At 39.0% G+C, this 17755-nt stretch overlaps 1 protein-coding gene across 6 annotated transcripts in view; it reads left to right on the plus strand.

The window, feature by feature from the left end:
* Positions 1-17755, plus strand: part of GRIK4 (glutamate ionotropic receptor kainate type subunit 4) — a 685181-nt gene that overhangs the window by 655607 nt on the left and 11819 nt on the right. For all 6 annotated transcript variants that reach the window (XM_074215289.1, XM_074215290.1, XM_074215285.1 and 3 more), the window contains one exon: positions 1519-1647. In XM_074215289.1, the coding sequence (XP_074071390.1) occupies positions 1519-1647 (129 nt within the window). The remainder of the gene's footprint in view (positions 1-1518; positions 1648-17755) is intronic.

Consider the following 17755-nt stretch of genomic DNA (forward strand, 5'->3'; position numbering starts at 1 on the left):
GTAAAATATTAAAATTTTAATTTAAAAAGAGCAGTAAATAAAAGTATCTTTTTCTCATCATAAACTATCCATTTATAATTTCTATTTATAAACTATATATACATATATAAACAGTTTATACATATAGAATATAATATTTTTATACTAAGTATTTTGAGCATAATAAAACTTAAACCAAGATGGGGATTCTAAAAAATGAGATAAAATTGAAATAATACAGTTATCCCTGCCACATCATGATTTTCCTCCTCACAATTTTGATAGATGATGAGAAAAGATATCAGGCCAACGGATGATACAGAGCCTTTTCTAGATCATGGGGGCATTGACCCCCTAATCCCTAGGATATGGAAAGAAAAAATTGTATTTTCAATGATTCTATAGGGAATTTGGTGGAATTTATTGAATAGGGAAGTGATATAGTTCAGAAAAATCACACCAAAGTTGTTTGGATATGGGTGGGATGAGACTTGAGGTAGAACCAATTAAGAAGCTATTACAGTGATCCGGGGAGAGGTGATGAATGCCTGTACTAAGTTAGTGACTGTGTGAGTAAAGAGAAGTAGAAAAGTAAAGTAAGAATGCAGAGGTAGAAATAAAATTTTTAGCAACACATTAGCCATGTAGAGAGTGAAGAGTCAAAGATGACTCCAGATTTGGAAACCTAAGTGACTAGAAGATAATGATTTCTTTTATTGTAAAATGAAAGTTTGAAAGAAGGGTGAGGTTGAAGGGAAAAATAATTCAGTGAGGGGTCATGATGGAAGAGCTTTGGTAGACAAGGGTAGGTAGCATGTGCTGGACAGGAATTTCTTTATTGATTATCATAGGGAGAAAGGGATGAAATCTATCTTCCCACTTTCTGATTGGTAAGTCACATACCTACCCTCAAGGGATCTGGACCCCCTCCCTTTGAAACATAAGAAATAATTTGACTAGAACCTAGGACTCTCCCTTTGGAATGCAAGAAACAATATGATTTAGAACCTAGGAAATAATAAGTAGAATTAAGATAAATAAAATCAAACACCCTAGTTTTACAATAGAATTATGAAATACTTTGCAAATACAAAATGTTTTGGTGCATGCACAGTAAGATAAAGAATAAATGAACTATGTGAACACAGTTCTGACATTCCAAGGAGATTAGGACAGATTTATAATATGATCATAAATTTAAAGTTGAAAGTTACCTTAGAGGCCATCATGTCCAACCATGCCCCCATTTCACAGCAAAAGAAACCGAGATTGAGAAAGATTAAGCAACTTGTCCAGGGTAGCAGTATAATCAAAGGTCTGAACCAGTGTTTTTCTTGCCTCTATGGATTGTGCCACTGAGCACTTCTAGGAAAAAGGGAGAAAATTAGATTTTCAACACTGCTATTCCTGGTATCTTTTCTCATCATACATCCTAAATTTGAAGAAGTGAGAGATTAGGACTTCCTAAAAGGAAAGACAGAGGAGTTAAGTCATAATGAACACTCATACTTTATGTCCTCCTGTTCCTTTGTTTTATAGGGTCTGTATTCCGTGATGAGTTTGATCTAGCCATTCTCCAACTACAAGAGAACAACCGCTTAGAAATTTTGAAGAGAAAATGGTGGGAAGGGGGAAAGTGCCCCAAAGAGGAAGATCACAGAGCCAAAGGTAAGGGTGTTCTGATCTCTTCTGAAGGGGTCGTTTGATTTTTGTCTTTATATTCTCCACATGTTGCCTAGCACATGATAGGCCTGAGGTAGATTGTTTGACCAATTTCCAAATTTTTTTAAAGTTGTGGTCCTAATGGTATATCCTGGGAGTGCTAGTCCCTCTGGTGTGAAGGCTAGCTGAGTTTTTTCCAGGGCTCATTCACCTTTGGTGTCTACCTGTGGCTCCAAAAGGCTGAAGTGTGCACTGTGGTCGCATTGATAAAATTGTCTTGGCAGATGTGTTAATGCAAGTTGAGGATGAGTGAGGGACCCCAAATCTGTTGGTGATTTATGGGGATATCTACTCAAGCATGTGAAGATGTGTTCTGTGGAGTGCACAGAAGTTAGTCAAATAGCAAAGACACCAATGTCATCCCCAGTATACTGGGTCATCACCAGTTATCTTGACTTGTCCTGCCACTAGACTATGATGACTCTGAAAAAGAGTAAAGTTGGCCACTGTATAATCTGCCTCACATAAATCCAGTTCACAGAAAGTCAAGATACCACCCCATGATGTCAATGGTCCTCTTCCAAATGAAGTATGATCAACTTCCTGATGCCCCCTATTTTTTTTACATTACAGTTCCTGATTATAACACTTAGAACAAACTAGGAAATAAAATGTTTTCCTTCCTAATACACTATTGTGGTCAGGTTCCAACTAAGGATTTTACCAGAGGATAAGTATAGTAATAGCAATCCATATTTCTTTAAAGTTTACAAATGTCTTTTCTTACAATAACTCTGTAATGTAAGTATGTTCAAGTATTATTTTGTTGTTGTTCAATAGCTTCAATCTTGTCTGACCCTTCATGATCCCCAAAGGGGTTTTGTTGGCAAAGATGCTACATTGTTTTGCCATTGTCTTCTCCAGCTCATTTTATATATGAGGTAAATGAGGTTAAGTGACTTGCCTAGGGTCACGCAGCAAGGAAATGTCTAAGTTTGAATTTGAATTCAGGTCTTCCTGACTCCAGGTCCAGTGTTCTTTTCCTTGAATCACTGGCTACCTCCAGACAAATATTATTTGATTGATCAGGAAGCTGAGGTTCAAAGAGTCATGATCACAGAGCTTAGTGAGTGTTGGAGGTGGGGCTCAACTTCAGCTCTTCTGTCTCCATGTGTAGTGCTCTTTCCCAGTACTCCTCAAGAAAAGAAAAGGTCACCAAAAATGGCAGATGTCAGAAAGAATTTGTACTAACTCTATGCAGTTGCCCTGGTGAATAGTACAAAACTGTACCAGTCCACAACAGACCTTATTTAAACCATGACATTCCCTCCCCCTAGGAATTTACCTTAGTAGTTATGTTTATTAAACCATGGTCAACAAAATTGCTACTCACAAAGTCATGTTGAGAAAATGGACATGTGACAGATATGTACTGATAGCTGAATTTTAGGGGGAGAGTATCTATACTTCAGAATTGGCAAATACTAGAAATCAGGATTTGATTTATTGTTTTGTTGCTTGTATAGACTTAAAGTGATGGAGAAAATGTTAATAATCCAAATTAGGGGGCAGCTAGGTGGTGTAGTGGATAAAGCACTGGCCTTGGAGTCAGGAGTACCTGGGTTCAAATCTGATCTCAGACACTTAATAGGTAGCTGTGTGGCCATGGACAAGCCACTTAACCCTGTTTGCCTTGCAAAAAAAAAGCCTAAAAAAATAATCCAAATTAAACTTTAAAATTTGTCATGCATTTTCTGAGGACCAGTTGTTAAATATTTACCAGCACATCTTGGCAAGTGTTTACATATTTCTAAGTTACTGAGCATATTTCAACAACAATAATTCAATTGGAATACAATCTTGGTTAAAAAGTTTACTATTTACTTGGTGAGAAAGACATCAAGGGGAAATCTAAAGTGGTAGAAGAAATTGGAGGGGGTCAGACAGTCAACAACTGAACCAGTGATCAGAGAAGACTTCATGGAGGAGCTGGGATATGAGTCAAGTCCTATGTAAAGGAAGGACTTAACAGGTGGAAATAAGGGGGGAGTCTATTCTGTGTCTGATAGATAGTAGGAGTAATGATATAGAGTCAGCATGCAGCAAAGTGACAGCAAAGGTGTGAAGAATAGTCCACCTTGACTCAAAGGAGAATATTATTGCTTAAGAAAATTATTGCTTAGAAAGGTAGGTTAGTTGTTCACCTGCAGGTTGGAGACTGTGGAGAGTAGCCCTTTATTCTTTTATGGAGAAATTTCAGTAAGGTGGGAAGATAGATAGAAAGAGTAATTCCTCTCTTTTGCATAGGAGCAACAGAGGAGTTCACACAGTTCACTGGCTCCCCCACTAAGTAGAAGACAGTATGTACCCACCCCTGTAACTGGAAGAACACAAACATATCCAATAGCATCCTTCATATTGCCCCTGCAACTCTAATGGGAACCAAAAGCAGAAGTGGGTCTTAAATCAGTCTTAAATTGGTGGTGATTTTGTCAGTTTTTCTCTGGAGGAATTGTTCTCAACTATTCACTTTTTCTCTGCAAACAGAGGGTAAAGTAACCCAAACTCCAACCCTGCTTTAGGTTGCTGGTATGTGCACATAAATTTTGGGCCTTTAACAGTCTTTCACTAGTCAGCGTAATGTGGGATTTTCTTGAGTTTTTCCCATATTTTGTACCACTTTCCCCCTCACTGTTTGTCTGGAATGTTTTCCTCATCTAGGAATAAATGGTAAGATTTTTACATTTTTTTTCTGGAGAACCATTAATTTCTTTTTTTTTCTTTTAAATTTCTTTTTTTATTCTCATTTTGTACAAATGATTTTTTACATTAATAAAATATTCTTGTTTACAAGTAAACAAAATACCCCTCCCCCATGAATATAGATAGATTTGTTTGGGCGAAAAAAGTAAAGGGGAGATAAAAAAATTAAAATAAAAAATAATAATAGTAATAATTGTAGGTATGGCCAAGTGGCACAATGGACGAAGCACCAGCCCTGGAGCCACGAGCACCTGAGTCCATATCCAGCCTCATAAACCCAACAATCACCCAGCCATGTGACATGCAAGCCACCTGATCCCCACTGCCCTGCAAAAACCAAAAAAAAAAGAAAAAAGAAAAAAAAGACCCAAAATAAAATAAAATAGTAATAATAGTAGGGGTGGCTAGGTGGCAGACAGAGCATTGGCCCTTGAGCCAGGAGCACCTGGGTCCAAATCCGGCCCCAGACACCCAAAGATCACCCCGCTATGTGGCCCCAGGCAGGCCATCCAGGCCCACTTGCCCTGCACCCTCCCCCAAATAATAATAACAAAAAAATGTGCTTGAGTCTTTGTTCCAACACCAACACCTCTGTCATGGGTGGATCTCATTTTTTATGATAAGTCCATCACAAAAGTTATTTCCATATTTTTCCACCATTGCCATTGCTGATCGCAACTCCCTCCTTTCTTATTTCTCCACTACTCTATTTTCTCTCTCCTTTCACTATGACTCTGCTGTAAGGTCGCTGAGTGGAGCAGCAGACAGATTCCTGGTCCTGGGGCCAAGAAGCCCTGAGCCCCCATACCACCCCTTAGGCCCAGAATCCACCTGGCCCTGTGGTCCTGGGCAGGCCTTCCATTCCCAGCCCCTTGCAAGAAGTAAGAAAGAAAATGTGTTATATCTGGCCACTCTCCCCCCATGGTCCATCCTCTCCTCCTTTATTCACATCCCCACCCCTTCCCCCTCCTTCTTACTCCAGATGGCTATACCCCATTGAGTATATATGTTGTTTCCTCTCCTAGCCACCTCTGATGAGAGCAAAGTTTCCCTCTTTCCCCCTTGCCTCCCCCCTTCCATATCATTGCAATAGCTCATTATAATAAAAAAAATCTTATTATATGAAATATCTTGGACTATTCCCCCTCTCCTTTTTCTTTCTCCCATTCCATTTCCCTTTTTTTCTTATTGACTCCATTTTTACACCATATTTTATCTTCAAATTCAGCTTTCTCCTGTGCTTCAACTATAAAAGCTCTCTCTACCTGCTCTATTAACTGAGAAGGTTCATATGAGTATTATCAGTGTCATTTTTCTATGCAGGAATGCATGCAGTTCATCCTCATTAAGTCCCTCATATTTCCCCCCTCTCCTCCAATCTCCATGCTTCACCTGAGTCCTGTATCTGAAGATCAAACCTTCTGTTCAGCTCTGGCCATTCCAAAAGGAACATTTGAAATTCCCCTGGTTCATTGAAAGTCCATCTTTTTCCCTGGAAGAGGACATTCAGCCTTGCTGGGTAGTTCATTCTTGGCTGCATTCTAAGCTCTCTTGCCTTCCGGTATATTGTATTCCAAGCCCTACGAGCTTCCAATGTAGCTGCTGCTAAGTCCTGTGTGATCCTGATTGCAGCTCCACGATATTTGAACTGTGTCCTTCTGGCTGCTTGTAATATTTTCTCTTTGATTTGGGAGTTCTGGAACTCCTATTCCTAGGGGTTGGTTTTTTGGGATCTCTTTCTCTGGAGGATCGGTGGATTCTCTCCATTTCTATTTTGCCCTCTGCTTCTAGAATATCAGGGCAATTTTACTGTAGTAATTCTTTGAAAATGATGTCAAGGCTCTTTTCCTGATCATGACTTTCAGGTATTCCAATAATTTTTAAATTTGCTTTCCTAAGTCTGTTTTCCATATCAATTGTTTTTACAATGAGATATTTCATATTTTCTTCTAATTTTTCATTTTTTTTTTGTTTTGAAGTATTGATTCCTGATTTCTTTTAAATTCATCAATCTCCCTGGATTCTATTCTTTGTCTGAAGGATTTGTTCTCCTCAGAGAGTTTTCTTATCTCTTTTTCCATCTGGACAATTTTACTTTTTAAAGCATTCTTTTCCTCAATAACTTTTTGAACTGTTTTATCCATTTGACCTAAGCTGGTTTTTAGCATGCTATTTTCTTCAGCATTTTTTTGGATTTCCTTGACTAAGCTGCTGACTTCATTTTCATGTTTTTCCTGCATCTCTCTCCTTTCTTTTCCCAGTTTTTCTTCCAACTCCCTCATTTGATTTTCAAAGTCTTTTTTGAGCTCTGTCATAGCCTGAGCCCAATTTCTGTTTTTCTTGGAGTCTTTAGATGCAGGAGCTTGTGCTTCCTCATCTTCAGACTGAGTATTTTGGTCCTTCTTGGGCTCATTTGCAAAATATTTCTCAATAGTCTTCTTTTTGTTTCTCTGCTTGCTCATTTTCCCAGCCTGGGCCTGGTTTGGGGAGTTTCTTGAGCTTTTGGGACATTCCCACAAGGGTCTCAGTGTGTGAGGTTCTGTCCTCCCTCCTGGTCTGTGAATGACCATAAGCGCCCCCCTCTGCCAAGGGGCTGAGGTGGGGGGGGGGGCCTAGACTGCAATCAGGATCTGAATGTGGTCAGAGCCCCAGAGTCCTGTTCCAGAGGCAGAGGACAGAGCTCTGCAGTCTCTCTTCACTCCCCTCCCTCAGCTCAATGGGCTCATGCCCTGGGGGCTCTTGCTTACCAGCTCTGCCTGCTTCTGTTTCCTGATTCAGGGTTCCACTTGCTTGCTCTGGCAGAGGTCTCCAGCTGTCCCCCCACTTTGTGCCTGGTGCTCCTCGGGGTGCAGCTCAGGAGACTCCCCCGCTGGTGTGAGCCCTGGCTCCCAGAGCCCTGGGGCTGCCTCCGGGAGGCTGAAGTTCTTTGGCTCTGCCGAGCCACCCCTTTGGCTGGCCGCCCCTCCGACCCCAGGGAGCAGAGCCTTTCTTCTCTTTTCCAGGTTACCTTGAGTAGGAGAACTGCCTCACTGGGACCCTTTGTGGGTTCTGTCTCTTGAAAGTTTAGTTAGAGTCCTTAGCTGATGAATTTTATCAGAGAGCTCCTAAGACTCTATCCCTTCTTGTTGCCATCTTGGCTCCGCCCCCCGAGAACCATTAATTTCAAAAGGACATTTATACCCAATGCTAAGACCTATTTTTTATTACTACTCTTTCATGTATTTTTTTAGTTTTGTATAAAAATAGTTTTGTCATTGGTATCATATCCTGAGATGGTATAAAAGAATTTTACTACTTTCCACCATGCCCCAGAGTGCTATATTGATAATGAGACAAATAAACAAGAAACCATAATGTTTTATCATAGAATAAAAGGCAGCCAACACACATTTGGTCAATTGTATCATCTTTACTCAAACTTAGTCTCCCAGATCTAACTCCTCTATAACTTACAAGAGAATTCTTACAGAGCTTCCTGAGAGTTTAAAAAATTTTCTAGGTTTACTCATTATTACAAATTAAAGGTAGAACTTGAACCTATACTTTTCTAGCTCTGAGCCCAAAACCTCCCCACAAAACTCTACTGCCTTTCCCTTTTTTTCATTTTTTTTTGTTTTTGTGGAGCAATGAAGTTATGTGACTTGCGCAAGAAGGTCACTCAGTTCATCAAGTGTCTGAGGCCGGATTGAACTCAGAGCTTCCTGACTCCAGGGCTGTATCCATTGTACCACTTTGTTGCCTTCTCTTCCATTTTCTTGCTGACTTACATAACTCAACATTGAAAAAATTCAGCACATTGTTTTTATTGGAACAATGGATCTATATGGTGTAATGCTCAAATCCTTTTGAAAAATTCAAATCCTAACTAAAAACTGACTTTCCCCCATGAACAAATGCCAATAAAGGTTTTCTTAAAGAATTTTGAAGATATTTTTTAAAATCTTGTCTCAAGGGATACTAGAGAATTCCAGCCACATAATTTAATTCTCATTTAATTTATTTATGTATTTTCACATGACCACAATAGCATTGTTGCCAAAGTAAACATAATCCCTCCTCCACAAAGATAAAGAAACCTCAAGAAAAATAAAGTGAGAGGTAAAAGCAAAAGTACTTCAATCTATGTTCAGATACCATCAGCTGTGTCTCTGGGATGGGTTGTATTCTTTATCATAAGTCCATCAGAGAAGTTGCTTCAATATTTTTTTGCCCCACAGTTGCTTGCTAACTATATTTCTCTGCATCCTATTCCTCCCCACTTCCATTTTTTCTATTCTCTCCCTCATTTCTCCCTGTCCCTTCTCAGAAGTGTGTTACATATGACTACCCTCTCCCACAATCTTCCCTCTCTTCTATCACCTACACCCCCCTTCCCTTGTCCTCTTTATTCTATCCCTTTCTTCTCCTTTTTCCTCTAGGGTAAGATAATTACTTTACCCTTTTGAGTAGGTATGTTATTTTCTCTCTGAGCCACTCCCAATGAGAATGAAGGTTCACATTCCCCCTCACCTTCCCCCCTGCTCTATTGCAAAAGCATTTTCTTGCCCCTTTTTGTGAAATACCTTAGGATCACTCTACCTCTCCTTTCCCTTTCTCCCAGTACATTCCTTCCTCACCATTTATTACATCTTTATAGTGTATTATACCTTCATATTCAGCTCCCTCCAGTGCCTTGTCTATATATACTCCTTCTAACTGCTCTAATAAATGAGGAAGTTCACAAGAGTTATAAGTATCATCAACCCATGTAGGAATAAATGCAGTTCAAAATCATTAAGTCTCTCATAATTTGCCCTTCCTGTCCACCCTTTCTTTACTTCATCTGAGTCCTGTTGTTGAAGATCAGACTTGTGTTCAGCTCTAATCATTTCAGCAGGAAAGTTTGAAAGTCTCCTGTTTCATTGCATGTCCATCTTTTCCCATTAAGAGAATGTTCAGTTTTGTTTGGAGTTGATTCTCAGTTGTAATACAAGCTCTTTTGTCTTCCAGAATATTATATTCTATGTCCTACAAACCCTTAATGTAGATGCTGCTAAATCCTGTGTAATCCTGACTGTAGTATCATGATATTTTAAAATTGTTTCTTTCTGGCTACTTGTAATATTTTCTCTTTGACCTGGGAGTTCTGGAATTTGGCTATATTATTTCTAGGAGTTTTTTTGCTGGGGGATCTCATTTAGGAGGTAATCAATTTCTATTTCATCTTCTGCTTCTAGGTTATCAGAGAAATTTTCTTGGAGAATTTCTTTTTAAAAAAAGAGATAGACTCTTTTCCCGGTCATGACTTTTAGGTAGCCCAATAATTTTAAATATTCTCTCCCAGATCTGTTTACCAGATCAGCTTTTTTCCAATGAGATACTGTATATTTTCTTCTAGTTTTTCATTCTTTTGGTTTTGTTTTATTGTTTCTTGATTCCTCATAAAGTCATCCATTTCCCTTAGCTCCATTCTACATTTGAAGGAATTATTGTCTTCAGAGAACTTTTTTATCTCCTTTTCCATCTGGCCAATTCTGCTTTTAAGGTGTTCTTCTCTCCTCATTGAACTTTTGGACTGCTTTTTCCATTTGATATAAACTGGTTTGTAAGTGTTATTTTCTTCAGTGATTTTTGTATCTTCTTCACCAAGCTGCTGACTTAGTTTTCATGATTTTTCTGTATAACTCTCATTTCTCTTTCCAATGTTTCCTCTCTCTTACTTGCTTCTCAAAATCTTTTTTGACCTCTTTCATAACTTGAGATCAATTCATATTTTTCTTGGATGCTTTGGATACAGTAGCTTTGACTTTGTCATCTTCTGATCCTCCATGGGACCAAAGTAATTATCTATGATCAGATTCTTTTTCTTCTGTTGTTTGCTCATTTTCTCAGTCTATGATCTGATTTTAACTCTTTGTTAAGTTGGGGCTCTGCTTCCAGGAAGACACACTTTCTCAAGTCTTCGAGGGTTTTTTGGAACACCCCCCAAGGACTCAATTCCTTCTTATGAGAGTCTCTGACTCTCTGGTCTGTGGATGACCATAAGCACTCTCCCCTGCTCTGGAACAACAAGCATTTATTAAATGCATATTAAATGTTAGATTCTGTGATAGATATTGAATAGAACTTCTTAAAAGGCAAAGTAGCCCAGTGGGAAGACTGCTGAATTAGGAGCCAAGGACCATGATATCACTATAGATATTGGGTTCTGACCAGATTCTGCCACTTACTCTCAGTTTCTTCATCTACAAAATAAGGGATTAGATTTAGTGATCTTTGATGATCCTTCTAGTCACTAAAATTGTGATCTTATGGGCAAAGCAAAAAAGGTGGCTTCTCATTGATGATTTTTTTCCTTTTTGAAAATTATTTCATTCAAAATACTCTTAATTAAAAGTGAATGCAATTATCTTTGATCATATGTTGAAGCTCATATTTTTTTTACCATTTTCTTCTAAAAAGTAAAATGCAGCTTGTCAGACTCGGATTTGGAAAATTAAACATGGTTAACCTTCTTGGTGCAGAGCCATAAGTATTTACTGAACAGCTGTTCCATGACCATTCTAGTGCTAGGTACTGTAGGGAGAAAAGAGAAACACAAGAAGTTTGCCATCTGTTTTTGTGGACAAAGCCAACATATGTGACGAAATTAGCAAATAATTCAAAATATCATGGCAATGAAGTGCTAGATGGTGATAACTCTACTACAAGTGCTCTGGAAATTCAGAGAATGCATAGATCAGCTCTGAGATCAACAAAGAGAAATTTTTGTCCTAGGGTACCAAAATGTACAAGGTGTCAGGAAAATAGTCCTGGGGCATACTTTCTCAGACTGGAAGCTGTATTCCAAATTAACCACTCTACCTCACTTTTCTTTCCTCGGTTATCAAAATTCTTAATGTTGGCTTTAGGTGACACCATACTAGAACTGGGCAAAGTTTTGTAGAGAAATAGAGCTTCAGTAGGAGTAACAATGGCTAAATTTTGGGTAAGTGGAGACTGAAAGAGTAGTATGAGGAAAAAATATCAAGAGAAATTAATGTGAGAGAAGAGAGTGAGGAAGAATGGGTACATGAGAAGATAGGATTGAATGTTATAAAGGTTTTATGTTATGTGAACTCATCCCACCAAAAATAAATTTTTTTAAAAACATGGATTGAAAGAAGTCCAATTTGAGTGAGGCTAGAGTAACTACAACAAACAAACAAAAAAACAACAAAAAGAAAGCAACTGGATTTTATGTCTTTGAATTTTAGACCTACTGATATTTATGCTAATTCCGTTCTGAGATAACAATGAGTTTTGGAAATGGAAAAAGGAATGGGTAAATAAGAGAAGCAATTAACAATTAGATAACTTCTACTGTGGATGCTAAGACCTTTTCATAATTATTATTTCCTCTAATCCTCTAAACCCTATGATACAGAGGTTATCATTAGCTCCAATTTATAGTTAAGAGAAATTGAGGCAAGGTAGCAGTTACACACAACTATTAAATGACCAAAGTTTTTTTTTGAATTGGGGTCTTCCTTTCTCTGGCCTAGGACCACATCCATTGTGCCACTGTAGCCCAGGATGATCATTATCTGTTACTAGGTCTTACTGAAAATGAACTGGTCATGTGAGAGGAGGTAGGAAGAGAGGAGAAGAGGTAGAAGGAGAGTATTTTGACCTTACAGGATTTCATTCTAGAAGACCTGAGGTCCAGACCTCTTATTTCTACAGTAAAATAAAGATCTCTGGACTTAGTAGGGATAGAATTAAGGGGTAGGGGAGTGCAGTTAGCAAGTGAGACTGAATAAAAGTCAGCAGTTGAAAAGATACTTATTAAGAGTCTGTGAGGGCAACTAGGTGGTGCAGTGGATAGAGCACCAGCCCTGGAGTCAGGAGTACCTGAGTTCAAATCCGGCCTTAGACACTTAATAATTACCTAGCTGTGTGGCCTCAGGCAGGCCACTTAACTCTATTGCCTTCCCCCTCCCCAAAAAAAAGAGTCTGTGAAAAGACCTGTGTAAGTTACTGAAGAATATATAAATATAAAAATAAGCAGAAATCCAATCCTTAAGGGTCTTATAAGCTCCTCAAGATGACATGTATCCAAATAGTCATAGAATAAATAAAATATGATACATAAGAGAGATTTTTTTAAAGTAATATGAAAAATATAAATAGAAAAGAAGTTAATTTGAGCTGAACTGGTAAATTTAAAAGCTTAATATGTGGAGAATGACCCTTCAGATTTAGAGAATGGGCTTTATAAAGACATGGAGATGAGACAACTTGGGGCATAATTCATGGAACAGCAAGAAGTCCAGTTTAACTAGACTGTACAGGAGAGTAATATGAAATGAGGTTAAGTGTTACACTGGTGTCAGTTTGGGGAGGACCTTCAGTCTCCTGGCTTTGTTGGCTTACTTTAAATCCCAATTAACACTCCACCTTTTATGGGAAGCCCCCTGAATTTTAGTACTTCCTTTGCTGATTATTTTCAATTTACCTAGTATATAGCTTGTGGTTGTTGCAAATTGTCCCATCATTAACCTGTATGCTCCTTAAGTGCAGAGATTCTTTTCTTTGTACATAGGTAGGGGACTAATAAATGTTTATTGACTAAGAACAGGTAAAGGATAATAAGATAACAGAATTTAGGACAGGAGTTTCTCCCCTTGCTCCTCCAGGCACCCAAGTTCAATGGATTTGGTAATGATGGAAATAGAAAAGATGAGTCAGATAAATAAGATTCCACATATGCAATGTGGAATCAAGATAACTTGGTGACTTGATTGAATGTATGGGAGGAGACAAAAGGAGTTTTGAACCATAGTCCTTGGGAGAATGAAGGGAGAAACAGCAAAGTCAGGAGAAAGATAATCTTTGGAGTAAAGATAGTGAGTTCAGTTTTAAATATATTAACTTTGAGACTCTGGCAGTGCTTCCAATAGATAATTGAATCTGGTCTGGATCTAAATAGAGAAGTCCAAGATGGAGAATGTAAAGTTGTATAAATCATGTACAGAAAGGGGACAGCTGTATCCATAATGGTAGGTGAGATCTCTGAGGAAGAAAATAAAGACCTACAACTGCAAATTCAGGCACCATATTTGCCTCTGTCAAATAAAAGTGAGTAACATTCAAGGTAATGACCTACCTGGGCTCTGAATCACCTTAGCTTGCACCTTGAAATCTTTAAACATTGTAATAATGTGATTTTGTAGTCTAAAAAGGTTGCTACAATATGGTAGAGGCTAACGTAAGGGCAAAGAAACTACAGAAAAAAAGGAAGAGGAAAATCAACATAATTTTTGGAATAGATATCCTGGTATCCTGGAAGCAAAATATTCTCAAAACATCAGAAGCAGCTGGGGAACCTTTTGCTAGGAGGCCATGTCTTGGTCACAATAGAAAAGGGATTGAATTATTAGCAAGGGACCTGAAATATAGACACAGGCACTTAGTAGAAGAAAATTGGGAGTCAATGAAAGTTTTTGAATAAGGATATATTTGAATAAAGATATATTTGAATAATACATGCTAAAAACATTTTTGAATGGAAATTAGTCTGGCACCTGAATATAGGGCATATTAGAGCATGAAATGCTAGAAGGAGAGAGATCAGCATATAAAGTCCCTGGGCAAAAATAATAGGGGAGAGAAGAAAAGACTTCCTTTTACTTTGTGCTTCTGGAATCCCTTTTCACTGACATGTGGAGGGAACTGGACAGATTATAAAGGACAGTAAATAGTAGAAGTTATCCTATTTGCATCCCAGACATTTCAGAAAACATTGGGATTCTACCAACTAGCCATTATTAACTTGTTTCTATCAAGCCATCCTTTGGAACAAGAGAGCCGTATTAATAAGCCATAAAGCCTGAGAAGTAAGTGCAAAGCTGTCTGGGCAATGCCATGTAAAACATTATAAAAGCCAGGACATTAGGCTGCCATCCCAAGGCCTGAGAAGCAAACACCAGTTTTTCTGCAGTGGTTCCATCTTTACAATGGCTCAATCCCAAGCAAACATCACTCAGAGGGGTTAAAAGGCTTTTTGGCTGGGGAAACTCTGCATGACCTCTCCAAACCAAGAGAAGGGTGCCAGACTGGAGCTATTATCGACCTTATCGCTTGGTTTCTCTCTGGTAAATTAGCTGTCCAGCCTTAACTCAGCCATTCATTCCCCACAGCTTTCCTTTTCCTACCCTACCCATTGCAGTACAATTGCCAGGCAAATCCAACCTTGGAAGGTTTCTGCCTAGAAAGGAAGGGGAGAGCTAGTTTTTGGTTTGGGGTCTTTAAGGGTGGTTTTTAAAAATTTTTACCTTTTAATGTCTCAGAGTTAACTCATTAACTCTCACAGCAGTTGTCTCAAGTTGGCTTCCAACACTAGCTTTTGGATGAGCTTTATTTTTACAACTTAAATCTGTTGACTTTCACATTTCCTGATGCCTAGAAAGGAAGTTGGAATCATAGGGAAGTGATAGAAGAACACCTCCTTCCTGCAGTCTCTGAAATCCACAGCCAGCACAGGCACATTAGCATCAACGGGGATGTACCAATCAATACATAGTCCCTAATGCTATCTTCCTTTTTAGTTCCTATCCAATTAGAAGTGTTAGAAATTGTGAAGACAATGCTATGGTCCCATTTTTAATCTAATCCAGTTTCACAGTGTGAACTCTTTCCAGTTTAGTTTAAACTAAACCTGGTTGGGGAAGAATACATAAATACACTGGGTGGAGCTCTAGGGAGCACTGGACCACTTGAAGATGCTCAGACTCCAGACAGAAATGCTTCTCTCTCTGTCTGCCCCCCCATCCCAAATTTTGTAGGAAGTGCCAAGAAACACTAAGCAGTATTCTGAGGCTACAGGGTGTTTGCTATTGCTCTGACATTTCCAAAGAAGTAAAGAACACTTTGCTACTTCAGACTGGCACCTTCTTTCTGTGTTGTCTGTCATTGAAGAGGAAAGAGAGTGAAAGATTTATCCAGCATTCTCTAATACTCCAGCATCCTATGTCACCAGCTGGCTGAGCTGTCAGGCAACATCAGACCAGTTTGGCCGACATGACAACCAATTGCAATTGTTACTGACTGACTAGGCTAATACTGATTGACAGGTATACCATTATATGCTCTCCATCCTACCTCAATAATTATTTCTGGGGCTGCATTAGTTTGAAATTCTTGAATATAATCCTAAAATGGATATTATATTCCAGCTTGGCTGACAGGGATGGAATATGGTGATCCTTGTAAACCTTTTGACCAAGCTTTGTTTGGGTATAAAGTAGTGGTCTTAATGCTTTTCTTTAGTCCTCTTCTTCCTTCTCTCTTCTAGTAGCCCAGTGACCTTCTCTGTTCAAAAACAGCCAAGTAATGAAATGACAGATCTTTTGGAATACTAGGAGATTACTAAAGGGAACAGGTTTTGGTCCAAGCTGTTGCTTTTTTTCTTGCCTTTTCCTTTCAAAAACATTTGTTTTATATTTTTCTCAACTCCTATAAAAAGAATTGTCACCAGTCACTCAGAGGCAGATCCCAACACCCTCCTGATCCAAGAGGATTCCATTACAGAAGACTTCAGAGCACAATTTCTATTCAAAAGGTAGTTGGTGAATTCCAAGGGAATTAAATTCCTTTATCTTGATAAACACAAACACAGGATCAAGCTTCAAAGGAGCATAAATATACTACCAAGCTGTTAAATGAAGAGTCTCTTTTCAAGGGTAGGAAGGAGGTAGCACCTTTTCACTCACCAAAATTCCTTAGAGAGCAAAATGTTGGCTGTCTGGGGAAAGCTTGAATGATCCTTGTAGGATGTCTGGGAAAGGGAGAAGAGTGTGATGTGTAAAGAGAGAAGAGAAATCCTAGAAATCTCTCTCTCTCTCTCTCTCTCTCTCTCTCTCTCTCTCTCTCTCTCTCTCTCTCTCTCTCTCTCTCTCTCTCTGTCTCTCTCTCTCCTTTCTCCCTCCCTCCCTTCTTCCCTCTTTCCATCCCCCTCCCTCCCTCCCATTTCCCCCACCCTTCCCTTCCTCCACTCTCCCCCTCCCCTCTCTCTTTCCTCTTTTCCTTCCTCTACAAGTCTAGCCTGGCTTCCCTGGATTTAGTTTCCCCCATTCAGATAGAAGCCTAGAAACATGAATAGGGAATTTAGATAGTACCTTGTAGGGATGTTTGGAGAGGAAGCCTGTCTCCTAATAACATCTGATTTACGGCTGAGTGACAAAGAAACTCCAGATGCACTGCCAAGAACAAGATAGAGAACAGAGGAGAGTAGTAGCCCAGTAACTTTAAAACAAAAGAGGTCAGCAATTTATAAAGACTGTGGCACAACTTTGAGTCTAGAAGTTGGCTAAGATTAACTCAATAAATCATTGATTCAAACACTTTGATGGAATGTTCTAAAGATGAAAAAAATTTTATAGGTGTCTAGGCTGACTAATAGCTATAAATAGGCACCTCATCCATAATTGGCCTGGGTGGTGGTATTATTTCCAATCAATTTAATCAACAGGAAACCCATATGAGTCAACAGCGGTGAAAATAAATGTCATTTCTCAGGGTGTTGACAACACAGACTCACACTCCTAGCCTTGAATTTTATCACAGCCTTCCATTCTTCCACCTAAAATCAAGTATCCAAGTCACCAAAATAAAACTAGATTGAACCCTCATTTAAACCAGTTCTTTCTAGTAATTTGAGGCAGGAATATGAAGGTGCAGTGACCCCCAGGGGAGTCCAAAGGGACTAACATGAGTAAAATTGTCCTTGAGGTCCAAGGGAAGGTGGGCTGCCTGAAGAGGCAGGACTGAATCCACAAGCTGAGGTAAACTATATCCTAGAGCTCCAGGTGGCTGTGGTGTATGTGGGTATGAGCATGTGTGTGAGTGTTTATGAGTATTTGTGTATTGTGTGATTGTATGTGTGAGTGTGGATATATGTGTATATAAGTGTGTGTGCAAATGTGTGTGGATATGTGTATGTTTTTTGAGTAAGTGTGTATGTGTGTGAGTGGGTGTATTTGTGTGAATGTGTGAGTGTGTATGTGTGAAAGTGTGAATTTGTGTGTGTTTGTGTGTGGGTATGAATGTGAGTGTGTGTGTGGGTGTGGATGTGAATGTGTGTTTGTGTGTGGGTGTGGATGTGGATGTGGATGTGGATGTGAATGTGTGTACGTGTGTGAGTGTTTATGTGCATGTGAGTGTGTGTATGTGGGTGAGTTAGTGTATGTGAGTTTGTGTTTGTGTGGGGGTTGGGGTGAATATGTAAGTGTGTATGTATGAGTGTGTATGTAAGAGTATGTGTGAGTGTATATGTGAGAGTATGTGTGAGTGTGTATGTTTGTGAGGATGTGTGTGTATGTGGTGTATGTGT

Source organism: Macrotis lagotis, chromosome 1 (assembly GCF_037893015.1).
Source record: "Macrotis lagotis isolate mMagLag1 chromosome 1, bilby.v1.9.chrom.fasta, whole genome shotgun sequence".
Lineage (NCBI taxonomy): Eukaryota > Metazoa > Chordata > Mammalia > Peramelemorphia > Peramelidae > Macrotis > Macrotis lagotis.